This window comes from Argentina anserina, chromosome 2, assembly GCF_933775445.1.
Source record: "Argentina anserina chromosome 2, drPotAnse1.1, whole genome shotgun sequence".
Lineage (NCBI taxonomy): Eukaryota > Viridiplantae > Streptophyta > Magnoliopsida > Rosales > Rosaceae > Argentina > Argentina anserina.
The window spans coordinates 19,013,547-19,038,751 of NC_065873.1; the positions used below are offsets into that span (position 1 = coordinate 19,013,547).

At 38.2% G+C, this 25,205-nt stretch overlaps 4 protein-coding genes across 4 annotated transcripts; 2 read left to right on the forward strand and 2 right to left on the reverse strand.

Annotated features, from left to right (window-relative positions):
* The first annotated feature begins 942 nt into the window (after positions 1–942).
* Positions 943–5,647, forward strand: LOC126783119 (mitochondrial import inner membrane translocase subunit TIM44-2-like). Its single transcript, XM_050508522.1, has 14 exons — positions 943–1,295; positions 1,376–1,482; positions 1,848–1,931; positions 2,069–2,144; positions 2,516–2,560; positions 2,666–3,082; positions 3,174–3,242; positions 3,534–3,598; positions 3,714–3,782; positions 3,876–3,948; positions 4,055–4,159; positions 4,768–4,839; positions 4,931–4,993; positions 5,272–5,647. Exons 1-14 carry the CDS (start codon positions 1,224–1,226, stop codon positions 5,401–5,403), a joined length of 1,449 nt encoding a protein of 482 aa, XP_050364479.1. The 5' UTR covers positions 943–1,223; the 3' UTR covers positions 5,404–5,647.
* Positions 5,648–6,159: 512 nt separating this feature from the next.
* LOC126783128 (uncharacterized) lies at positions 6,160–6,939 on the forward strand. The gene has a single exon (XM_050508532.1). It carries the CDS (start codon positions 6,260–6,262, stop codon positions 6,830–6,832), a length of 573 nt encoding a protein of 190 aa, XP_050364489.1. The 5' UTR covers positions 6,160–6,259; the 3' UTR covers positions 6,833–6,939.
* Positions 6,922–10,120, reverse strand: LOC126783117 (pre-mRNA-splicing factor SLU7-A-like). Its single transcript, XM_050508519.1, has 7 exons — positions 9,988–10,120; positions 9,428–9,591; positions 9,188–9,300; positions 8,546–8,968; positions 8,263–8,398; positions 7,874–8,173; positions 6,922–7,714 (listed from the first exon to the last, which is right to left on the reverse strand). The coding sequence occupies exons 1-7, from the start codon at positions 10,001–10,003 to the stop codon at positions 7,247–7,249; spliced, it is 1,620 nt and encodes a 539-aa protein (XP_050364476.1). The 5' UTR covers positions 10,004–10,120; the 3' UTR covers positions 6,922–7,246.
* A 13,130-nt stretch (positions 10,121–23,250) lies between these two features.
* LOC126783126 (transcription factor MYB4-like) lies at positions 23,251–25,205 on the reverse strand. Its single transcript, XM_050508530.1, has 3 exons — positions 25,029–25,205; positions 24,794–24,923; positions 23,251–23,990 (listed from the first exon to the last, which is right to left on the reverse strand). The coding sequence occupies exons 1-3, from the start codon at positions 25,159–25,161 to the stop codon at positions 23,450–23,452; spliced, it is 804 nt and encodes a 267-aa protein (XP_050364487.1). The 5' UTR covers positions 25,162–25,205; the 3' UTR covers positions 23,251–23,449.

A 25,205-nucleotide genomic window follows, 5' to 3' on the forward strand; every position in this document is an offset into this window, starting at 1 on the left:
TTGACCTTTTCTACAAATTCTCAACTTGATTGAATTGTTAATTTGAACCCTTAACTTGCAGGGGGGGGGGGGGGGGGCGTCGGAGAGGTGGTGGCATGACCAGTTTTAGAATTTGGTTGGGCCGGATGGTTGGGTTTGGACCCAAGTCCCTAGTCCATGTTATATTTATTTCTCTGTTTTTTTGAGCTAGGTTTACTATGTGGCTTAGGGCATTTTGATCTTAGTTTTTGGCATTAGCTTTTAATTAGGATTTTGTGTGCTGGTGGGTTGTTCTGATGCTTATTATTTGACTTAGAAATTTTCTTTAGTTAGATTCTATCTGTTAGGGAGTTTCACAGTTTTCTTAATCAGTGACCCGTAAATGTGTTATATCTTTAAGTCGGAGAGGTGGTGGCATGACCAGTTTTAGAATTTGGTTGGGCCGGATGGTTGGGTTTGGACCCAAGTCCCTAGTCCATGTTATATTTATTTCTCTGTTTTTTTGAGCTAGGTTTACTATGTGGCTTAGGGCATTTTGATCTTAGTTTTTGGCATTAGCTTTTAATTAGGATTTTGTGTGCTGGTGGGTTGTTCTGATGCTTATTATTTGACTTAGAAATTTTCTTTAGTTAGATTCTATCTGTTAGGGAGTTTCACAGTTTTCTTAATCAGTGACCCGTAAATGTGTTATATCTTTAAGTTGGTTTCCTTATAGCCTCTAAACACGTTTATAAGAGTCTGATGACAGGATGATAGATTTATCAATTCTTAATTTAGCGGTAAATTCTTCTCCTAACTTTATAATCATGGTAAAATAGAGTGACGTCCTTTATAAAAAAAAAGAAGAAGGAGAACTGATAAAATATATATTATGGTTTTAATTCACTAATCCAACAACTGTATCCAAGTTATATGTATCCACATAAACCGATAATTACAAGGAAAATACTAGCACGAGGCCTTTTGGGCTCTTTCTAACTCCCTAGTTTCCCTGCAGTCGCATAAACACTGGAAAACCTTAAACCCTAGAGTCTGGTGTTAAAGGCCTTTCCTGGAGGGGTTTGTAAACTGTGAAGCACACGTTCCCTTTTTCTTTCTTCCCAAGTATGGAAACCGGTAGATATTGATTCCCACCCTCGTCCTCCACAACAAAACCCCTCGGCTCTTTTTCCTTTTCAAATTATATACCGAGCTCCTCTGTAATTTATATGGAACGCCGCTGAGGAGGAGTTGAATCAACGATCATGGCTGGTAGAAAGCTTGTTCGAGATTTGTTCCTCCACAGACAAACCCTCTTTGTTCAGTCTCAACAGCTGGTTTGGTCCTCTCTCAATGTCTCAACAAGTTTGCCAATCAAAAGATTGGAACTTTGATTTGATTATTTTTTTTGGGATAGGTTTCAGGGTCGAATATTCGATTGCTTTCGGCAAATGGGTATTCCGGTAATCGTCGATTCAGTGTCTTCAATGAGTTCTCCAAGCAGGTCAAGGAGGAAACCAATAAGTACTTCTCATTCTCTCTCGCTCTCTATATTATACATTTGTATGTTCCCAAGTATATTATGACAAATTGGATTGGTAAATAATGTTGGGTTGCCTAAAGATGAGAACTTTTTTGGGTAAACTTTGCTATTTTTGGCTTTGGTTCATTTGTTTAGAATAATGTTAGTTAGTTTGCTAGTTATTGGTAATAGCTTCAATTATCGATTGTGAATTAAAAGGTTTGAAGTTGCCTCTTTGTTTTTTGAACTTCAGACCGGCCCACGATTGTCTGTCTGATCATGAATTAGTTTTATAGCACTGAGTGATGTTTGCACCACTGATTAGGGGTTTACAACATTAAACTCGGTATGTTTTCTCTGGCTGCAGGAATCCACAGTTTAAAAGGACGGTCAAGGAGCTGAAGGAGCAAGTGGAAGAGCTCAAGGGGGTGAAAGATGATCTGAAAGTTAGGTAATTATGTTATATAATGACGTGATGCCATACGAAATGTTAAATTTTTTAGCTTATAGGCTGAGACATACCCTTGTATGTCTAGGTTGGTGGGCAGTACCCAAGGTGGCTCTAATATGATGAAATTCCGTATGCAGAACAAAGCAGACAACGGAGCAGCTGTATAAGCAGGTCGATGGTGTTTGGACAGAGGCTGAAGCAGCAGCAAAGAAGGTATCACTTCATAAAACTCTAAACTATCCGGTGCTTCGTGTACATAGAAAGTTTGTACGATTGTAGAGACAGGATTTTCTTAGCGGCTCTTTCTTGGATGTGTGTGCACTTGTAAGAACTGTGATGCATTTCTTATATATGTATAAATATTATAATGAAAATAAATATGAATAAAAACTCGCAGTGGCTCAAATTTTCTAGATGAACATGTTTCTCATGTTAAAATTTAGAGTTCTTTGCAGTTGTGTGGCTGCGTTCTCTTTATATTCACCAATTGTTATTCCCACTTTGGCAACTAGTCATTATTCTTAATTATAAGATCCTGCATCTGCTCTGATAATTATGTTTTAATATGGCAATTATGTGTACAGGTCTCTTCAAATGTAAAAGAGAAGATTTTGGCTGCCACAGAAGAGGTTCGCTTGGTTATTTCAATTCTTTCCTTTTGACGTGTACTATTAGATACTTAGTTACTTTTTTTTTGTTGACCTTTTTTTGTTTATCTTTGTTTTCCAATTTAGGTCAAAGAATCTTTTGGAATTGGGAAAGAGCAGGCTTCAGGGCCTTCTGGTGCTTCAGCTGATCATGTTGCTGATGGAAAAGATAGAAGCGAGGCTTCGTCCACCAAGGATAAACACCAGCACTCAAGGTCTAGTGATACTGCAGAAACATTATTTGGAAAATTTAGGTCAAAGGTTTCTACATCGAATGTTTCCTCGGTCTTTCATAGATTCAGGGAAGCCAAGTTTGTTGACATGGCGAAAAAAGGGTATGAAATTATAAGGGATGAGTTAAATGGCAGTCCAAGTAAGAAAAAGCATCTAGGGTGTGATCCTTCTTCCATCCCACGAGTTGAGAGAAGTGCAACAAGTGACGTTGCTATTGTACCCACCAAACAATCTCCTTTGAGCAAAAAGTGGGAGGCTATCAAAATGAAGGTTAGTTTTTATGTTTACACAGTATTATGAAGAAGATCCATCTATTTTCCTTATCTCATGTGTAATACTTTTATTTTATCTTCTGACATAGATGCAAGGGAATCCTCTATACAAGCGTATCAATGGGATAAGTGAACCTGTTATAGTAAAAAGCGAAGAGGTGTGTAGTTGCAATTCAAATGTTCTTTCTCATCTGTAAATTATAATGTATACTTTATATTGGTGAAAAAATACAAAATTATTTTGGATCATTATTTCTATTTTTCGTAATATAATGCTCTTATGGATGCAATGCAAATGATGAAAATAGGTAGGAAGGCAGAATTACTTGCTATGTGTCAGACAGAATTAGGAACTGCTTCAGATTTGTTTTGGCATTCAGTTGTCCCTAATAGTATTTTGTACACGTCTCTTGAATTCCAGCTTCATTTGTTTTTGTTGGAATTGACAGATCATTGATGACATGAAGGATCGCTGGGAAAATTCTGATAGCCCAATCGTTCACAAAATTCAGGAGTATGCTTCTAAAACTTGTTTACTTATTCTGCTCATTAATTATAAATTAGCTTAAACCTAAAGAGGTATATGCAAAATATACGAGTTATTAGTTTACCCGTCCTGTCTTTTACAGTATCAATGAAAGTATTTGTCAAGAAACAAGTGCTGCAGCATCAATCAAGGAGATCCATACCCGAGACCCGTATGATCATATAGCTGTTTCCTTGTTATATTCATCTTATACTTCGATTACTTTACTAACTTAATTTTTCCATTGATGTTTTGGGTGGATCAGATCTTTCTCTTTACCAGATTTTGTGGTAGAAGTTCAGAATGCGGTCAAACCTGTGTTAAATGCTTACATGAAGGTTGGAAATGCTTGATTTTTGACACTTCACTTCTTCTTTTTTAAACTGTAAGGCATCAGAATGATATGCTTCTTCTATCTGAATAACTGAAGCATTTTATTAACAGGGAGATATTGAAACATTGAAGAAGTACTGTGCTAGTGAAGTGATTGAGCGGTGTAAAGCCGAGCGTGAGGCTTATCAACGCACTGGTATCTTTTTTGATAACAAGGTAGGAAAGTTTGTTTTCTCTGTGAAGATGTTAGTATTTCCATGCCCAATTGTTTTGCCTTCAGTATTGGCAAAATCATAAAAAGAAACATGCTTATCTGTGTTTTTCCGTGTTGGAGAAGCAGCCGAGCTCATTAGCTTCGCTTCTCAGTTAAAGAATAGGATGTGAAGTTAAATTTGATTCTGAAGGCAGTTGATATTCAAACAAAAAGTTGTTAATCAATATAACTCTCTGCTCAAGGTAAACTGTTAATACCCATTGAAAAGAAAGGTACACTGTAAATAATAGTTAAGCAATGTGTGACTTGGCTGTGGACATACCTAATCTTCTTTTCAATTTGACACGCTATGATATGTTCCCCATATCATTTTATTTAAATGCCAATACACATTCACAATGGTAACTGTATCGTTTTACATCATGCAAACTGGAGACCTGATTAAGGTTACTAGATAATAGTGGATGTTCTACTTAGTTGAACAAGCTTGATCAGCAAATGTTTTGGATTTTCTTACATAAAAGAAAAACGAGTGAGGGAAGTCTGTTTAGGTCATGCTGTATTTGTATTTTTATCAGGTACTAATATATGGTTGCTTTTGGAAGTGCAGATTCTACATATATCTGAGGTGGCAGTCATGGAAACCAAACTGATCGGAGACGATCCCACAATCATTGTAGGGGTAGGTATCTCCTAATTATTCTCCAATCAGAATTTTCTCTTTAAATGCTGATGTTTAGTAGTAATGCCTATTTTTCACAAACTTGTTGCAGTTCCAAACACAGCAAGTATATTGTGTGCGTGACAAAAATGGAGCAATAACAGAAGGCAGCCAGGTAAAATTGAATATTCGTATACTCAAATGTGCTATTTTCTCCTACTTTGAGCAATGACAAGCCTCAGAATGAATTTGAATTGTCAGTCCATCCCATTGTTGGTGAAGACGTGTGATGACTTAGTTCAATCGTTGAGAACAGTAAATATTTAGTTTGGTTTAATGAATTTGACTTTAAGTGATTTTGTGGGTGCATCATTGAACCAGTCTTCTCTCTTATACTAATTGGAGATTTTACATGCAAAAACTCATGTATGTGAAATCAAATTGTTACATTAGGATACGATTCAAACCGTGCACTATGCCTGGGCTATGCAACCTTGCGATCCTGAAGAACTTCCTGAAGGTGCCCTTTTCCCAATATGGAGACTAAGAGAGATGCAACAATTTGGATATAAAGCCCTTATATAGTTCTTCACATAAGCTCTGATCATAACCGATGGATGTTGTATCAATTATAATTTTCCTGTGCCATCTCAATTTCTCTGAGTTTTGTGATTTACTGCCAGAAAATTTTGTAGTATATTGATTTCAGTATGATCAATTCAATGTAGTACTTTACTCTGAGCATAAGTGAATCGAAATCCCTCCAAATTTTCGTTTTTGGGAGTGGCAGATTTCATTCTGAAGAAATAAAATTATACAAAATTCTTTTGTTATTGCATACTGCCTTCTCTCAGTTGAAGTTTTTTTTTTTATGTTTTCCTTATATTTCTAGGATTGGAAAAATGGCTTGTCGTATATGCTGAATAAAATGGAACAATCTATCTCCTTTTCTTACCGTGCTTTTTCCCAACATGCAACTGGAGAATATTTACAAGTTGCAGGAGAGTAATATTTGATGGAGTGTGTTCTGCATCAAAACAATTTTGGAGAATATTTACAAAGCAATGAAAGCATCCATTCCCGTCATCAGGTAATTGGTTGAGGTGTAAAAATCAAGTTTAAGAGATGCTTGTACTGATCTTATCCTTGAATTTCTAGTTTCCAATTTTCTTTACCCATATGGAAACAAAAATACACGTCTCAGCAAATTGATCAATGATATGCTTAATGTTCATGTACAAGCTGTGAAAGTCGCAACTTGGATTCTAGAATCATAATCTTTTTTTGTTCTCTCATTTTCTGTAAAGTGAAGCGCGTGGCTTAAGAAGTAAGCTACCAATTCATGTCGAACCAATCCAAAATCCAAAGTTGATTGAATACAATCAGCAGCTTACGCTACTATAAAAGAAGCAGCTTAGCACAACCTATCAGCATCCCATTTATGTCTTGCTTGAGGCTGAGGCTTCCACCAGCCAGAAGGGCTTGGAAGAGCTTCACTTCCAAATTACACAGCAAGCTCCACAAACGCAGGGCCATCAACAAATCCACAAACCGAGTCAAGCCCTCCACAACAATCTCTGTACGAGTTCCACCCTCCAAGTTCTTTCAGCTACGCTTGCAGCGGAAACCAATCTTTTCTCTGCGTTTTCACCAGAATTGCCGCAGCCTGCTTCAGAAACGGCACGCGCATGTGTATGTTGACAAGCTCTTTAAGGAGCCTGCAGTCTCCGAGCTAGTTGCTGAGCGTTGTCAACAGCAGAAATCTCCAGTAGCAGTGTGTGTGATCAAGCCTATTGCTGATCGCCTTGTTCCTGAAGCAAGCAGGCAAACTCAACCTTCAGCTTGTGAGAATAATGTGTCTGAAGGAGTAACTAGTGCTGCCGATGATATGTGGGAGTCGCTGGGAATTGCCTCGCCCCAAATGGATGGAATTGATAAGAGAGCTGAGGAGTTTATAGCTCGCTTCAGGGCAGAAATGAAGGATCAGGAGACGTTGGCCAATCGCCATTTGTAGTATAATGCTTGTAATGAAGACCCCAGCTTAAATAGTACAGTATCCTGTACAAGATGTAAATTTAGCCGATTCATTTTGAAATAAGAATGATATGTGAATTGATCTTATGATATTTTCATATAGGAAATTATCTTGAAGTCTTATAAGTTGGGAACTGTAACAAGTACACAGTTTCAAGTGGCTCGACACATTCGACTAAACTTAACACCAGAAGGAAAAAGACCTTACACTTGCACTTCCAACAAAATATGAAAAACAAACGATGTCCTTGGCAAGACCAGAAATATGAACATTCGGAGCTTCACATATCAAAGATGGCTCCTGATCAGAATACTTTGCCACAACTGATCCAAGAAATGATCAGTTTCATGTAGACCTTAAGCTTCACCACAAGTATAGATATTGTATCTGAATTCAGTTAAGAAACTCCTTCATTGGATCATCATGGTGTACTTTTTTCATCCTGTAGGCCTCCATATCTTCAGCAGTAACCTCATCATTCCATCGAACATTGTATTTGCGTTTCCTCTCATCTCTCTCTTCTTTCCTTCTTGCATCCTCTTTTTTAAGAGCTTCAGCAAGTAGTTTCTCATCTAAAACCAAGTCTTCCGGGATATCAGTTCCCCAAGTGGCAGGTCTTTTCTCCTCCGCAGGAGGCGCCATTTCTCCAGCAGCCTCTTTACGAGCAATGTTAGCCTTCATCAGCTCTGTTGCAGCCTCAGCGGCCTCTATTCCAGCAGCACCTGTGCAATAGCTGTTTCGTGTTGTCTGCTGACAACACTTGTATCCCCACTGATGATCCTTCCACCACGAACCCCATACACAGGTGTGGTTGTTGACATAAACATCTTCTTCATACTTGCTTCTGGGAAGTGTAGTTTCCTGTATCAGTCAGGACAGATTGATCAGATACCTAGTATAACAACTCTTTGAAAGCTTGATTAATGCTCCGTGATTTACATAATGAGACAAAATATCAAGTTTCAAAACAAAAACCCGCATGTACCATCAATGAATTAAAGTTTGATATAGATTATTTACCTGTCCTTTGATAATTCTCCCAGCACGATCATATTCAACTTCTCTTTCACTTTGCCCCAGTAAAAGCTCCCTGGGAATTGCTTCCCCACTAGCTGCGTTACCATACTTCTCTAGAATGGTCTCCTTTGTGTGCGACTTCAGATTCTCCTTAATTACCTTATAGTTCTTATAAAGTAATTCTGCCTGGGACGGGGCTGCTTGCATGTGAATGTCTTGTCCCTTGTCAAATGCTTCAAAGGCATGGATGTTCAACTGCTTAAACTCCATAGCTTGACCACTATTTCTATATTTGTTATCACCCTATAATACAAGATCCAGAATCCAGGTAAGTGAAACATGATGTACTAAATATACAAACCATAGATATGAAATAACTTTCTGACACTTACAGCATAAAATTTCTCATTTGGATCAGCATCTGGATTAGGATCCTCACGCATGGATCGGGTTTTGGGGTCATAATGTGCCGAGTTGACGTCAAGGTTCAGAAGATATTTTGCGGTATCCTCACGAATACGCAGATTTCTGTAGATATATGTATATATGAATAAGGGCAATACAGTATAATTATAGCATGACTACACAGAAATAAGCATTAACATTCTCACATAATACCTATATTCTCACACAATAACACCCTCTAACAAAGATGATGCTTGTATAATCACATACCTGACAGTTCCTGTGCTGCCACCACCTGTGGTACGAACACGCTTCTCCACCTTTGCAAAGTCCATTTGTTTGCTCTCATCGACCTTGGCTTCATCCACCCTAAGATCATCCTCCTCAGCCTCCTCTTCATCCTCTTCGCTAACAGCGTCCCCACCGTTTTGGTCTTTATTTTTCCCCTCCAATTTTTTCAGTTGTTGCTCTTTTAAGAATTTCCGTCGTGCTTCATCTCTTGATTCATATCTCTCGATGACTAGGGAGTAGGATGATGCATCATACCCATTCCAGCGGTCCCGCTTTCCATCATAGTCAAGCTCAAAAGTCTCCACCTTCTCATCAGGAGCAATATGTTTGTTTGTATACTTTGCTCCTACTTTCCTGGGTCTTTCCATACAAGACTTGACATCATGTGACATAGCTCCACAGCTGCAGACGAACACATATAAAATTTACTCTCCAGTTCATAATATAAAATGATGAAGAAAGAAAAATATCACTCTTGCATGGATAAGGGATGCATCACACCCCCAAATATGATCAAAACAACACATGTAACCAATATGTTCCATCCATTAAATACATTTGCATTATCTAGAACGGCCTGATGGAACCAATAGACTTATAAAGAGGGAAAGAGAAACTTACTTCTGACATGCACCCTTCCTATATTTATCAGCCTGGCCTATCTTTGCACCTCTGTCGTACCACGACGTTGTGTACTCCGGATCTGATTTCCATTTCCTTTGATGTTTCAAGCTCTGCATCAAACCACAAACAAAACACCAGAACAAACAACGTATCAGTACCGGAGCTCATGCCTCACACCGAGGCTTGTTTCCCAAACCTAACAGCTTAGCCAAAGAACCAAAAAAATGAGCAACTTACAGGTCTTTCAGCATTAAGATACCAAGGCGCAGAGGACATATACTGAGGAATATGAGGATTGATCTCTTTTCCATCCTCGTCGAGCTCAGCTGGCGCAAGTCCAGCCTTTCGGGCTTCTTCCAATTCAATTTGCTTACGATGATCTTCCCTAGATTTAAATGCCACTACAACACAACAACAGGCAATAAACACATCAAAACTATGCAACTCATACTCTTCAAGCCCTTCGATTTCGATACTAGACTCATAATTTCAGCTTCAAAAACCAACTCCCAACTAAATTGAATATAGTAATTGTAAAACCCCATCGAATCTCAACTTTCTGGTTATTAGTTCAGGTCCTGAAAACCCTAAATATCATGAACCGATCCAATTTCGACAAAAAGCCCCCAAAATTTTAATCTAAGCAAGTAATCGATACGATTCAAAGCTTCAATTCAATCAATTGGATACGGAATCAAACAAAGGACGGGATTTTCTAACGGGTAAAGAAATCATAGAAACAAAAGTAATGATAAGAGAGATGTGCGGAGGAAGAAGAGAAGGGGGAGGAAACGAACCAGAAGCAGTCGCCATTTTGGAGTCGCGGTGAAGAGAATGAAGATCAAAAATCGCTAGCTTAAGCCTGAACGGAGCAAAATGAGAGGAGGAATTGTTTATCCGGAAGCTTTATATATAGGTCTCTCTTTTCTCCGCTGCAGATAGAAGCAGCGAGGTGGTTAAGGTCCTTCCAAAACGACGTCGTTAGATTCCTAATAGGGGGTATCTTCTTTTTATTTTCTTTTTCATTTTGATTTTTTAGCAACGAGATTTTGACGGGGATGCACAGCGCCACGCTTAGACGATTAGGAAAATTGCCGATGTTCAAGACCTAACGTAACTCCGGTACCACAAGACCATAGATATACTGATAAATTTTAAGGGATGAAAGAATTTCTCAAGGGACTATGCAATATGTTGAGGTTTGATCATAAGAAAATGCTTGGTATTTCTCTAGCTTGAGATGTATCACCACACATGTTTGATCATTATTGCTAGCAAGCCTCGTTAGTTCGCGATTTGTAGATTCTCCTATAGAAATCCATATTTGAGGGTCGTGTGACATGTACATGTCCGTCGTAAGTCCTTTAAGATTGAGATTGTAAATTTGTCCCGGCGATGGTGGTGTAGCGTAAAAACCAAACTCTCACCAAAACTTTTTGTATAAAAAAAAAGGTACACCGTCACTGGACATAAAAACTCTATGTATTTCATGGAACTACTCATGTGAGCAGTCAAGCTCCGTTGCAAGAGAAACCATTACAGCCTCAATTTGCAGGTTACTATTCTCCCCCTTTTAATCTTTTAAATTGGATGATCATCAAGCTTTGCAGTTGAGTAATGATAAGTTGCTATGCTTATTTGGGCTCTATGAGAAAATAGAAACAGTATTATGCTGTGGACGGCATGATGAATGTGCAAGGCTCAAAAAGGAAAAATGTCCAATTCCGGCCAGCGGCTAAACCTCATAGACGTTGGACTTCCCTCAACTTCGTGTACAGACTTAATCGATCTTATTATATATAGGAGTGATCTTCCCTTATTTTCTGGCTATACCTCATAGATCTGCATGTTGATTATTTTTGTCGGCGTGAATTCGGCCGGGAATCACGGCCCGTGATTTCCTCCGTAAATCACGGAGTAATTAGTAGAAATTAGTGGGTAGAATAGTGTTAGAATTAGCTTATATAATGAAGTGTAATCTGTGAATGATTCATCAAGCAATATAATCAAACCATTTTAAGTTGGTATCAGAGCTCCTTCGTGCTCTGTTTTTCCTGGGTTTTTTTCCCGGTTTTTTTTTCCGGCCGGTTACCACCGGGGTGCTCATAGCTGCCTCCTCCCGTACCGCTGCCTCACCGCTGCTCTCCGGCCCTCTCTGACGTCGCCGCTCATCCTAGCTGCCTTCCCGACGTCGCCGACTGCTGCTCCGGCGCCGCTGTTGCCTCCCCGACCTCGACCCGGAGTACCCGACCGCTGCTGCTACCTCCCCGGAGTACCCGACCGCTGCTGCTGTCTCTCCTCGCTGGACGTCGCCGCTCCACGCCCGACATCACAGCTCGCCGATCCTTCCCGAGGATTTTTCCATCTCTCAAAACGGTCTGCACCGCCCGACCCGGTTTCGGCCCGGCCCTTCACACTGACTCGGCCCAGCCCATCTCAGTGCTACCCTGCCCAGCCCAGCTCAGGTCCAGCCCAGCTCAGTGCGACCCGACCCGATTCACTTGACCCGACCCATTAGTGCATCTTCACCGATAGTTCCAGTGTACCGGCGGCAGATTCTTCTCCATTTCTTTGTGCTTTTGTTTCTGCCTCCTCTGTCTTTTTTTCTTTACACTGTTTCTTTTAAATGGGTTCTGGACACGAAGCTGATGGTTCTTAGATCTCTGATATTCCGACATTCGAAGTATATGTTAAGGGTTCTGCCAGTGGCTCATTTGGGGGCGCCAAACTAAATGGAACCAATTTTCGTAAATGGAAACGACTCATGACTGCTCATCTTCGAGGCATGCATAAGATGGGACATGTCACCGGCGTCACTAAGGCTCCTAGTCCTACGGATATTGTTGCCTACACTAAATGGGACGACGACGATGGTCTTGTCATGTCCGTCTTGTGGAAAGCTATGAATGATGAGATAGTTGATCTGGTAGAAGCCTGTGCCACTACACAGGCAATATGGGAGACACTAGCCGACTTATATACTAATGACTCTGATTTCATACAGGTTCATGAGTTAATGTGCACAGCTTTAGCCATTCACCAGGATGGGCAACCGGTGGCGCACTATTTCACCAAACTGAAGAATATTTGGGCTGAGATTGATGTGAAACGTCCTTGCATGATTAAAAATCAAGAGGATATTGTTTGATACCAAAAGGAGAAGGAGCTTGAATGAGTTCACCATTTCCTAAAAGGTCTTGATGCCAAACATACTAGTGCGAAAAGGCGAACTGCTCCAAATGACCGAACCACCTAGCCTACTCACCGCTTTCACCTATATCCGAAAGGATGAGTCTCAACAGGAGAGTATTCTTCAGGCACCGGCTGTAGTTTCCAGTCTCACTGTCCATGCTCGTTCTCCAGCACCACCCCTTCCGCAAGTCACTTCCGCTCCCTTTCATCGACAAGGACCACCACCAGGCTTCGGGAATCAGCCCCGCCCTCCTTGCTCTTATTGTCATGATACTAACCATGCTCGTGCGACCTGTTGGAAATTGTATCCACACCTTAGGCCTAAACGGCCTAATCATCGTCCACAGCCAAAGACAGCTCTTTAATTAGTTCAAGAACCAGATATCTATGGTGTGGTTGGGCATGATCATCATACTGCTGGATGAGCACCTACAGCCTCCATCGTTGGCCGTGGTCAAATTGGTATGGCTTTCAATATTTCTCACTCTGTTAGTTTTGATACATGGATTATTGATTCTGGTGTATCTGATCATATGACTTATGAAAAATCTTATTTTACCGTATTGTCCACTCCACCCGTACCCTATGTTACTAATGCTAATGGTGAGGCATTCCCGGTGTTAGGGACAGGGTTCGTTCGTATTACTCCCACCATAGAGCTTCATAATGTACTCTATGTACCTGCTTTATCACATCATTTGATATATGTTCCCCAATTGAACGCTGACGCCTAGTGCTCTGTGACCTTTTTTCCTATGTATGTGATATTTCAGGATCTTCTCACCGGACGGGTAATTGGTCGGGGGTATCTGAGGGGCCGGTTGTTTCATCTGGATCTGATATACGCCGGGAAAAAAACAGGGGGACAGTCTCGGACCGCTTTACTCTCCACTTCTAACAAGCTAAGTGAAGTTTGGTTATGGCATCGTCGCTTAGGGCATCCATCTTTTAGTGTTATGAAAACATCCATGCCTTCTTTGTTTATTAGTGTGGACGAGTCTTTGTTATGTTGTGAGACCTGTGTTTTGGGCAAGAGTCATCAATCTACTTATTCCCCTAGTACTTCTCTTAAAAGTTTTCTTCCTTTTGAATTAATTTATTCTGATGTTTGGGGACCCTCTAAGGAGTCAACTGTGTCAAGAATGCGTTATTTTGTGTCTTTTATTGATGATTGCACACGTCTTTCATGGATTGTTCTTCTTAAAACTAAAGATGAGGTTTTTCCAGCTTTTCGTGCCTTTCATGCCTATGTCCAAACACAATATAATGCCACTATTCGAGTTCTTCGTTCTGATAATGGGAGGGAATATGTGAATAATGTCTTTCAGGAGTTCCTTAACACACACTGAATTTTTCATCAAACAACATGTCCTTACACACCTGAGCAAAATAGGGTCTCTGAAAGAAAAAATCGTCATTTACTTGATATGGCTCGGTGTATTCTTTTTAGTGCCCACATGCCTAAATACCTTTGGGGTGATGCTGTCATTACTACCGCCCACCTTATTAATCGTCTTCCATCTCGTGTCCTTCAGGGGAAAGTTCCATATGAGGTGTTTGCATCTCATGTCTCATTACCCTCTTTTCAAAATCTTCATGCCCGTGTTTTCGGTTGTGTTGCTTTTGTTCATCTTCCCCAACATCAGCGTTCTAAGTTGGATGTCCAAGCAGTTAAATGTGTGTTTGTTGGGTACGGAGTACATCAGAAAGGGTACCGGTGCTATCATCCCCCTACCCGGAAGTACTATGTCACTCTAGATGCTACCTTTTTTGAGGACATGAGTTATTTTCCCTCTTCTGATACTGCTCTTCAAGGGGAGAATTCATATTTTGAAGAGTTGTATCATGGAGAGGGGGAGACAAGTGAGCCAGTCGATATGGTAACAGGTTCTGTTAAGATTACCAATGTGTCAGCCACACAGGCACCCCCGGAGGTCATCACTCGAGAGATTCAGGCACCCCCGGAAGTCATCACTCGAGAGATTCATGCACCATAAGCTGACAACACAACTGCCCCTCATGACTCCCATACAGCTGTTTATACCCCTGACCAATGCTCTCCTGGTAAAGAAGATCACTTATCTGAGGTTAGTCATTCTATTAGGGCTAATAGTAGACAATATGTTTTGCCAAATAGGTCTACTCGGGGTCAACAACAAAAAAATATGAACCTACCCTTCAGACTAAAACTAAGTATCCGGTGGTAAATTTTATATCTACCAAAAGATTATCTAAGTCATATGAGTCATTTGTGAATCACATATCTACTGTATCAGTACCTAACAAAGTGCAGGATGCATTGGGAGATCCAAAATGGAGGAAAGCAATGGAGGAAGAGATAGAAGCATTACAAAAAAAATACTTGGGAGCTTGTACCTCCACCATATGGCAAGAAGACTGTAGGATGTCATTGGGTGTTTACAGTGAAGCATAATCCAGATGGGTCAGTAAGCCGGTATAAAGCACGCCTAGTAGCGTAGGGATTCACCCAGACATATGGCATAGACTATGATGAGACATTTGCACCTGTTGCGAAGATAAACACTATCCGGGTATTGCTCTCTATTGTTGCTAACTTGAACTGGCCACTTAGGCAGTTTGATGTTAAAAATGCATTCCTTCATGGAGAACTAACAGAGGAAGTATACATGGATCTTCCGCCTGGATATGTGGCTGCTTCTCCAACTATCTCTGTATGCAGATTGAGAAAGTCTTTGTATGGTCTTAAACAATCACCTCGTGCTTGGTTTGAAAGATTCTCATAATTCATGAGAAAAATTGGCTACAGACAGAGTAATTCAGACCACACGTTATTTCTCAAACATCAACAAGAGAAGGTAACAACCTTGATTATATATGTTGATGATATGGTAGTTACTGGCAATGATACTGTTGAGGTGGATAGATTACAGAAACAGCTTGCCAAAGAGTTTGAGATGAAGGATCTAGGTACACTCAAGTATTTTTTAGGCATTGAAGTAGCCCGAGGAAATGAAGGTATCTATCTCTGTCAGAGGAAGTACATTCTTGATCTTCTAACAGAGACAGGTATGTTGGACTGCACTCCCATTGATACTCCTATTGAGCAGAACCATCGGTTAGCAGAGTACCCAGATCAAGTCCCTACTGAAAAAACTCGTTATCAGAGGCTAGTTGGACGCCTAATTTATCTATCACATACCAGACCAGATGTTGCGTATGCAGTGAGTGTAGTGAGTCAATTCATGCATAATCCCAGTGAGGACCACATGGATGTTGTTGTAAGGATTTTGAGGTATTTAAAATCAGCTCCGGGGAGAGGAGTAATGTTCTCTAATCACAATAATATCCTCGAAATTTGTGGCTTCACAGATGCAGACTGGGCTGGAAATATTACAGCTCGGAGATCCACATCAGGGTACTTTACCTTTGTTGGGGGTAATCTTGTTACATGGAAGAGTAAGAAACAAAATGTGGTAGCACGATCTAGTGCTGAAGCAGAATACAGAGGTATGGCTCATGGAGTGTGCAAATTGTTATGGCTTAGAAGTTTGCTACAAGATTTGGGTATTAAGCCTGAATGTGCTATGCAGCTGTACTGTGACAACAAGGCAGCCATTAATATCTCCCATAATCCTGTGCAACATGATCGTACAAAACATGTGGAGGTTGATCGTCACTTTATAAAGGAGAAGCTAGACGCGAAGATCATCAGTTTTCCTTTTGTTTCTACAGAAGAGCAACTTGTCGATATGCTCACAAAAGGAGTGTCTAAAAGGCCTTTTATGATTCACTTAACAAGTTTGTCATGGTTGATATGTATGCACCAACTTGAGGAGGAGTGTCGTCGTGAATTCGGCCGGGAATCACGGCCCGTGATTCCCTCCGTAAATCACGGAGTAATTAGTGGAAATTAGTGGGTATAATAGTGCTAGAATTAGCCTATATAATGAAGTGTAATCTGTGAATGATTCATCAAGCAATATAATCAAACCATTTCAAGTATTTTATGTGTTAAGTCTTTTTATATTCGATCCATCCTTGATAGATTATTTGAATTTAAAGATATTTAAGAAGGAACATTCACAACAAATTTTTCAGTTGACGATGTAGAAGAAAGCCTTGTAAATTCTTTTTAAATATATGTATTTACGTACAAAGGCACAAAATTAGTATGCACATTGAACTTGATTGAATACGAAATGGGTAGGTTACATGCAAGTATGTATACAATTTTTTTCCTCAATTAAATTCAGCCTATTTCTCAAGATTACCGTGAACTGATTGAATACAATAGCAAAATCTTTATCAACTAGCTTGTCCTCTTTCATTTCATGTAGTACAGATCCATCTCATCGTCTTAATATGTAACCGGCCAAGTTGGATAATGCAATTATAACATGTGTCTGAATCGCTGCCATTTGAACCAGATTTGATCATGCTCATAGCTAGCTATACTTTTTTTTTTCTAATATATGAGCACTATTAAGTCTTGCAAAATCCATTACGAACCGAGTTCTGAGTTATTTGGAGGAGCTCAAATCAAATTCAAAGTGTCACGAGGATATATAAGAGAGAATTGATTTTGCTTGTACTTTTCCTAAGTAAATATATAATTTGGTTCAGAATGTTTTAGTGCGAAAGGAAAGTACGTTGAGGCGTATGCATATATGTTGTGGTGACGATCGAAACTGAGTTGTTAACAACTGGCAGACTTGGAGATACTTTCGACTCTTTTTTTATGGAGGCTCTAGCTATCTATTGGAGTTTCACCAGCTCGATATATTCTGATCAAGATCGAAGTGCGATCAACTTTCAGCTAGCACGTTTATGTTGTGTTCTCTTCATGCAGCCTTTAAAAGGATAGTTATCCGATCCAGGTTTACATTATAAACTGGTAAGTTGATAAAATGATCATTACGTACTCCAGATTTTCCAGATTAATTTAATATGAAGTCTAGCTAGTCTAATCAAATCATGCTCTTAATTGAGTGGACTGTGGAGCCAAAACAAATGAAGCCAAACCAAAGATTTTTCACGTTAATTTTATGTTTCTGATCCATTGATCCATTATAATAGAAGAACTACGTACGTACGGGTAGTGTTCGAAATATCGGCGATATTTAGAATACGATACGATAAGAGTATATCGGTCAATATTTATCGGTCAACGCATAAAAGCTGGTCAACGACGATATATCGGGTTAACCCGATATTGACCCGTTATATTGGTGGATATTTTTTTTTGCGAAACGGCATCGTTTCACTCACAAATTGGAATATAAAAAGGCCGACGGCTTCAGCCTTCGTCGTTGACCTTCGAATAAGAAGAAGAAGAAGTATAATGGCTTTATCTCCTTTTGAGTTTCAATCACAATCAATTTGTTTACTTGGGCTTGATTAGTTCTTGTTAATTTATGTTGTTGTCGTTGTTTTATATCTTAGATTCTTGGATTAGTAGGATATGAGGAACTCAGATGTGTAGGTTGTATAGCCATAGGCAGTAGGTTCTATGATTTTGGATTTCTGGTTATGTCATCAAGAACCTATAATTATGGTTAGTTGAACTTGGATATGAGGAACTGAGGAAGTGAGGAACTCGGGCACAATTGAAACTTGAAAACATGTGGATGTATAAATAAGTTTATAACATCACTGAGAGGATCTCTCTTGTTAGTTCTTTTTTGGAGTCTCTTCTAATTGGGGGATATGCCTGCATTGATGAAACTGATGGTGCATGGATGAGCTTGATGGATATAAAGGAAAGGACTTGGTCTAAAGTACTATTAGAGGTATGTGATTATCACAATAATCATTTGATCACTCCTTTTGTGATCCATTCTAAGTTGCTGCCTTACTTAAGTATTTTTGCTAAGAATGCTATAATCAGTAGACCTTTAGTTTCCAGTTGATTAATTGTTTGTGATTTGCTTTTATATTGAAGGCCACTGCCCCTGGCCTGGAGGATAAACTTGAAAAGTTAGCTCCTGCTTATGTCGTTGCCAGTCATATTGCTCCCTATTTAGTGGAGAGTAGGTCATTGAAGGAAATTGTGTTAGATTCCAATCTCAGTTTTGTTACCTCAGAGCTTGTCCAATTTGACACTAGTTTGCCTCATTACAAAACCAAAGATGGAGTTTACAGAGATGTCTCGGTTAATGGTAGAATTGTTTCTCCCACCTTGATGTGGGTGGAAGCTCTAGATCTTGTACTCGATAAGCTTAAGAATTAACATTTGGATTTTTGGAGGATCATTGTTGTTTCTAGTAATGGGCAACAACATGGTAGTGTGTAATGGAAGAGTGAGAGTTCCTCAATCTTGTTATCATTGGACTCTAGAAAGACCTTGGTGCATCAGCTCAGTACATGATGCCTTTTCTGTTAACGAATCGCCGATATAGATGGATAGCAACACCACTGCACAGTGTAAAGAGTTAAAAGAGGCTGTTGGTGGAGCACTACAGCTATCCAAGCTTACAGGTTCCCGGTCTTACGAAAGATTCACATGCCCTCAAATCAAGAAGATATATGAGACACAACGATTACGGGAACTTGATATGCCTGTGGTGAGTATAGAAGTTTTGCAGTACTAATTCTGATAGGAAAAAGTTACAATATGTGTTGGTTGTGATTCATGCTGCCTCCCAGTTATTATTTAAGATAATGGATAGCATATGTTTATGTTTACGTTTATAGTGTTCTGGTTAACCTTACAATCTTTAGGTGGAACTTGATAATGACTAGTTTGCTTTATTGTTATTACATGAGACGGCATTTAGAAGGAAAACAAGCTTTCAAAGTAAGATTAAGAAGAGATGTAATGTTAAAATCTTGTCTAAAACTCAAATAATGTTAGAAATGTAACTATGAAACTTATAAATTGTAATTAACAGGGATTATGATATGATATGTTTTAACAATAGATGTTGATGATATTACTGCCTGATTGTTTCATTTTTATACTTGTAGCGGCTTTGCAAAGAATCACAGATTCATCAGCTCTTGTGTAGGCACTAGGCAATAGGTTGTGTAGGTAGTAGGTTGTATGTGCTTGGATTATATGACTTGAGTATGCGCTAGGCATGAAGGTGTATACTTTGATTATATGGCTTGTGTATATGCTTTGATTATATGACTTGTGTAGACAGTAGGCAATATGTTGTATATTTTGATTATATTACTTGTGTATATGCTTTGTGTATAAATATTTTGAGTATATGTGTATAAATATAATAATTTTAACTAAAAATTAGCAAATCCGATAAATCCGATATATTCTTGATATATCCCCGATATATCATTTTTTTCCTTAACCAATACGACCCCGATAAACGATATTTAGACCCTTGCGTACGCGTAACTGATTGCTGATTAATGATGAAGCACCTCAACTGCTTTTTTGTTTTCTATTACAAATAAACCAAGTAACAAACACGAGCTGATACTCCTAGCACATCCTTCCTCTAATTGATCAAACTGGAGAGTAGAGAGCTGCCGAGACTGAACACAGATGAAAATGAAAGTTACTAATTTCAACTAGATAAAAAAAAGAAGAAGGTAAAGATATATAAAATGCATGGTATTTTTCATTGTTGATAATTGATGATAGCAGTAAAGCTGGATTCTTTGAAAGTGCTCGAGTTCATACTAGCTAGTTGCTAATAACTTCCTAAGTGCAACTATAATCTTTCACTAGAAACCGCCACACCCTATGGGTGTGCAAAAAGTGGACAGTTCTCTACGTGAAAACGTTGGTAGTACGGTTAAATCTGGAAATAATTAATATATTTTATTTAGTTTATTTAAATGTTAATCGTAATATTGATAAGAACACTTTGTACGACGTTCTTAACATATTTTTACCTCCATTTGTACTTTGTTTAGCGCTTATTGTTGTACTATTGAGTCGTAGTAAGAGTCTTGGGCGGTATTGGATGCATTTTTGTACTTACATGAGTTAAAAACGCAGAATTAGTCTAGAGTCCTAGTTTGAGTAGGAATCCTTGTCGGACTAGGAAACCTAGTGGGATTAGGAGTCTTCATTTTTCTACGTTTTGGTCGCATTGACGATATTTTGAGAGTCCTTCTTGCATTAGGAATCCTTTTTAGACTAGAAAACGTACCATTTGGGAAATCTTACTTGAACTTAAACTTTTATTCCATAACTTTCCTAATCTTACTCTCCTATTCTAGTAACTTACTTGATATTTTTTATCTTGTCTTTTATTATTTTCAGATTGTACGATGAAGGAAACAAATAGAAGAAAAATCAAGCAAAGGAGAAAAATAAAGAAAGAATGAGACACCTACAAAGGAGAAAAAGAAGGAATTTATCAAAGGAGATTGCACCAACCAATGACAAAAATAAGTGAAAGAAAAAGAGAGAATGAAAAAGGAAGAGAATAAAAAAAGATAATGCAAAAGAGAAAGAAGGAGACACCTAAAAAGGCGAAAATGAAATAATTTATCAAATGAGATTGCACGCACCAATAACAAAAATAAGTGAAAGAATTTGAGGATAAAGAAAAAGGAAGAGAATAATAATAGATAATGCAAAAGAGAAAGAAGGAGACACCAAAAAAGAAGAAAAAAGAAGGAATTTATCAAAAGAAATTGCACCCACTAATGACAAAAATAAGTGAAAAAATTGAGGAGAAAAAGTCTAAGCTATAATATTTAAAGAGACAAAACTCTTTTATAAATAACATATCATTCACAAAGAAAAAAGATCACTTCTCTTTTACATTGAAGAGCCAAACCTTTGCCAAAATACTACCTCAAACATCATTCACCAAAACAACAAGTCATTCTCCCCCATATACAAGTTTCAACTCCACCAAAATCACCATTGAAGACACACCTCCAAAGTTCATACAACGTGTGATTCTTGCAACTCTTCTTCATGGGTTTGTTTGTTTTTGATTTCTACAATACTTTGTCTATGAAGATTGTAGTATGATGTTTGTGTGAGATTATTATTTTATATTAAGAATCGAAATTTTCAGATTGTTTTATTGGATTTTTGGTTCTTTGTCGAATTGATGGTTTCCTATAATTAATGAGTTTGTATTTCTATTGTTGTGTTATAATCATCTTTCTCAACTTTTAGATAATTTTCAGATATGTGCATATGAATTTAGTGCTTGAATGCAGTCCCTAAGATTGTGTTTGAGTGCTAGATTCATCAACCATATTGACACAAATCGAATCATGCCCTAAGTAGGTTCGGTTTGTGTTAATTAAAAGTGGTAAAAATTCTGGAAAATTACATGTGAAACCATGGTGGTGATGTCATACATGAAACATGTCTCCAACAAAGATTTTGGTGTTTAAATTAATCTTATTTGATTTCTACTCTACGTGTAATTGAATTCAATTGCATGCAAATTTAGATTATGTCCTAAGTCAATCTAAATGTTAATTGAAATCTTGCATGATTAGATGATCCCCTAAGGTTCTAATTGTATTAGTGTCTAAAAAGTATATAATTGTTCAAATTAGAATGCATGATAGGTTCGAACTTGTAATTATGTGGTGTAATGGTAAATTTGGTTTAAATTTATTAAAGAGAAGTCGATCATGTAAATAGTAATTTAGATTTTATTTTAGTAGTTAATAATCAATCTCAAACCCCCCATTATTTGTTAACACTAAAAGTTTAGAGTTCCCTTTAATTCCCCGGAAAAAACGATCCCTGCTTATTCTATACTAACGATGATATTTTACAAGGTTTATTATAGACGTTTTAATTAACGTTCTATCAAATATCCCTAGTTGTTTGTTTGCCAATGTGAGATATGAAAATTGTATTTTCTGATGATCGTATTTTGACAGTACTCTAGTACTTGCTTTATACTAGTAAAGATAACCTTGTATATGAAACCAACAAGTTTCTAATTTTCTAGTTCAGTGACCAATTGGTCTCTATATATATCAAGTCAGTCGGACCACTTGGTTCAAATTCCACTATATTTCTTAATTTAAAAAAATATTTCTCTCAATTCCATCAATTCTAAGGGTAAATAATGTTGTTATTCAGGACCTAATTTCATATCATCAACAAATGATTGATCTCCATCCAGGAAAGAACTCTCGCGAAAGAATTTCTCACCAATAAAAAGAACTCATAAATATGTAATTGATCAAAATTTCAAAGAGTAAGTAGATGATATTAACTTAGAATTCATCGAAAAATGATGAAAATCCATGAAAGCATCAATATATAGTTTGAGGTTTTAGTTTACCGTACCGTCTTATCACTGGTTGGGCAAAACTATACATTTATCATTTATCAATGAGCAAATCGAGAGTCACTAACCGACCAAAGACACGGCCAGGATCTCTAAAGTTACGGTCTAGGTCTCATATCGGTGGTAATTAGCTAGCTAGGGTGTGCTGAGAAAGAAGTCAATGAACCAAAAAGGATAATTTTGTTACCCAGAATGAAAATATATTTTCGTTTATATACCATGAAGTAACTCGTGTGAATTGCGTCTTATCTTCTGTTTGTTCATTCTTGAATAAACAAAGGTACAAACGTTCCTCCCGACAGAATTGAACGGCCGGTATATATACTCGCGCAACGTTTGATCGAAACGCATATAGCTAGCCTCAATTTATATATGCGTCTGTTTATGGTACGATGATGTATACCATAATGTTATTTAATACTAATTGAATAAAATTACTACATTAACAATAAAATAATTGAACTAAATTACGACATTGACAATAAAATTATCACATTCATTTTACACATTTACATATCATTATTGAACAAAATTACTATATTTACAACAATTTATTTACAAATTTGTAAAATATTTCACTTGCAATAATTACCTATAATAGAACTATAATTACTTAAATAATGATTCGTTTTACCACAATAACGAAAAATTTATCGTCATATATGTAAATATGGATATTACATACTGTTGTGTAGGTCAAAGATATTTGTTTTTTTATACAGTATAGGTCAAAGATATTGGATTTGCATGACAACTCAAATTCCATGTTCCCAACTCAATGTTTTTTTTTTTTGGAAATGTTGACAAAACTACAAAACAGTATTCCTGATCGATCATATTAAATCTCTAGCAACTCTGGAATTTCCCCTGCTCTAGTGAAAACATTGTACCAAAAATCCATGCAGTCATCGTACATGTATGAGCCATTGAAACCATAGTCCATAGGTAATTCAACACTTGTGTTCACTTGTGGATCTTCTGCAAAACCGATTGCCTGATCAAAATGGCTACTACTCACCGTCTCATTAGAAGTGTTCCGATCAGATGATAGTATTTCTGACCAAAAGCTCTCGTCGATGTTCGTGTCCATGTTAGCACTACTGTTGTTGTTCTCGCTGGTGGTGGAGGAGGAGGTCTCATCAGCATTTGAAGTAGTGCACTGAGGTGGAGAAACCGGACCATATTCAAAGCTCTCGGATTTTGCATAACACGAAGCATTTTCCGGCTTCGATTCCGGTTTGGGTTCGTGTTCTTGACCTTGTGCTTCTGTTCGAGTAGGGTTTTGCTTGAGATTGAGCTTCTTCTTCAAGCTGGTGTGCCAAACGTTTTTTATTTCATTGTCCGTGCGACCCGGCAATCTTGCTGCAATTGCTGACCATCTGTGGATTCAAGTGGAAGTGAAAATCAGAGTAGGATAAGTTAAAAAATGTGTATGCATGTGAACTCAAGTCTGTTTTGGTCTGTCACAAGAATGATTATGTGCACTAAGCAAAGTTGTGATGTTGGATGTGTGCTACTATTATAAACGCTTGAGAAACGTGTTGTGTTTGTTTTTAAACCAAGAACACAATGAGAAAGTTATGCAACAAGGAATCTGGCCAGTCCCACATGTCGCACTATTAGACATGTAGTAGCCCATCCCATTCAAACGTCGGCAGTACACAAAATCCTAGTGAATTATTTTCGCAAATTTAACTTGCATTTAGTCTAATGTAAATGGAATTAACCCAAATAGTCGAATATACATGTGATGTCGGCAATACAAGAAATTTTTACTGCATATATAACTTGTTTTGAAAATGTCAAGTGAAGGGAAAAATTTTCAAAGCAAGAATTTTTATCTTGCAGGGTCAGCACTTGCAAGAATTTTCTTCTTGCAGGGTTGAGCAGAAGCTTAAACACTTTCCAAGTTTCCAGAAACACGTAGAAATTCATAATCCTTTCGAAAACAGTATAAGTTCATACTATATATATTGATTATTTCTTCGAGACTTTCAGTGATATATAAATCCCTAGTAACGATCTAAGTACTATGAATGGAGAACCATGAAACTGAATCAAACCCCTAATGACTCGAAAACAAATCCCCCATGCATGCCATGAATCATCTTTTTATGAACTGGAGAAAACCAACACAGTGGAAAAGATTTTATCAGTCATGAGAGATGAGTCAAGTTCATACCTATTCCCCAACATTTGATGCAAATTGATGATGGCCTCTTCTTCCTCCCTGCTAAAGTTCCCTCTCTTGATATCCGGCCTCAGGTAGTTCATCCACCGCAGCCTGCAACTCTTCCCACACCTCAACAACCCTACAAAAACAACCGCAACAACATGACTCGAGTCAGTTCAACCAGTACTGCATCAGATCCACAATCAGAGCCGGGTAACTCATCACTCGTCAGAAAACAACTCACCAGACAGTTTGGGAAGCGCCCTCCAGTTGTCGTGGCCGTACTGCTGAATATAAGAGACGAGTACGTGATCCTCCTCGGGCGTCCACGGTCCTTTCTTCAACCCCATCTTCTCGCAGCACGGAGCTCTCACCATTGTGTTCTGAGTTTTGTGTAATGCTCTTTAAGTTTGAACAATGA

Bases quoted from the DNA above. Each gene is read 5' to 3' on its own strand.
- LOC126783126 (XM_050508530.1), bottom strand. From the start codon at position 25,161: ATGGTGAGAGCTCCGTGCTGCGAGAAGATGGGGTTGAAGAAAGGACCG. The intron at 24,924-25,028 runs GTGAGTTGTTTT...TTGTTTTTGTAG, and splicing joins GGCGCTTCCCAAACTGTCTG to GGTTGTTGAGGTGTGGGAAG. The intron at 23,991-24,793 runs GTATGAACTTGA...TTGAATCCACAG, and splicing joins CATCAAATGTTGGGGAATAG to ATGGTCAGCAATTGCAGCAA.
- LOC126783119 (XM_050508522.1), top strand. From the start codon at position 1,224: ATGGCTGGTAGAAAGCTTGTTCGAGATTTGTTCCTCCACAGACAAACC. The intron at 1,483-1,847 runs GTACTTCTCATT...CTCTGGCTGCAG, and splicing joins GTCAAGGAGGAAACCAATAA to GAATCCACAGTTTAAAAGGA. The intron at 3,599-3,713 runs GTATGCTTCTAA...TGTCTTTTACAG, and splicing joins ATCGTTCACAAAATTCAGGA to TATCAATGAAAGTATTTGTC.
- LOC126783128 (XM_050508532.1), top strand. From the start codon at position 6,260: ATGTCTTGCTTGAGGCTGAGGCTTCCACCAGCCAGAAGGGCTTGGAAG.
- LOC126783117 (XM_050508519.1), bottom strand. The intron at 9,301-9,427 runs GTAAGTTGCTCA...GGTTTGATGCAG, and splicing joins ATCTTAATGCTGAAAGACCT to AGCTTGAAACATCAAAGGAA. The intron at 8,399-8,545 runs GTATGTGATTAT...ATATATCTACAG, and splicing joins GGCAGCACAGGAACTGTCAG to AAATCTGCGTATTCGTGAGG.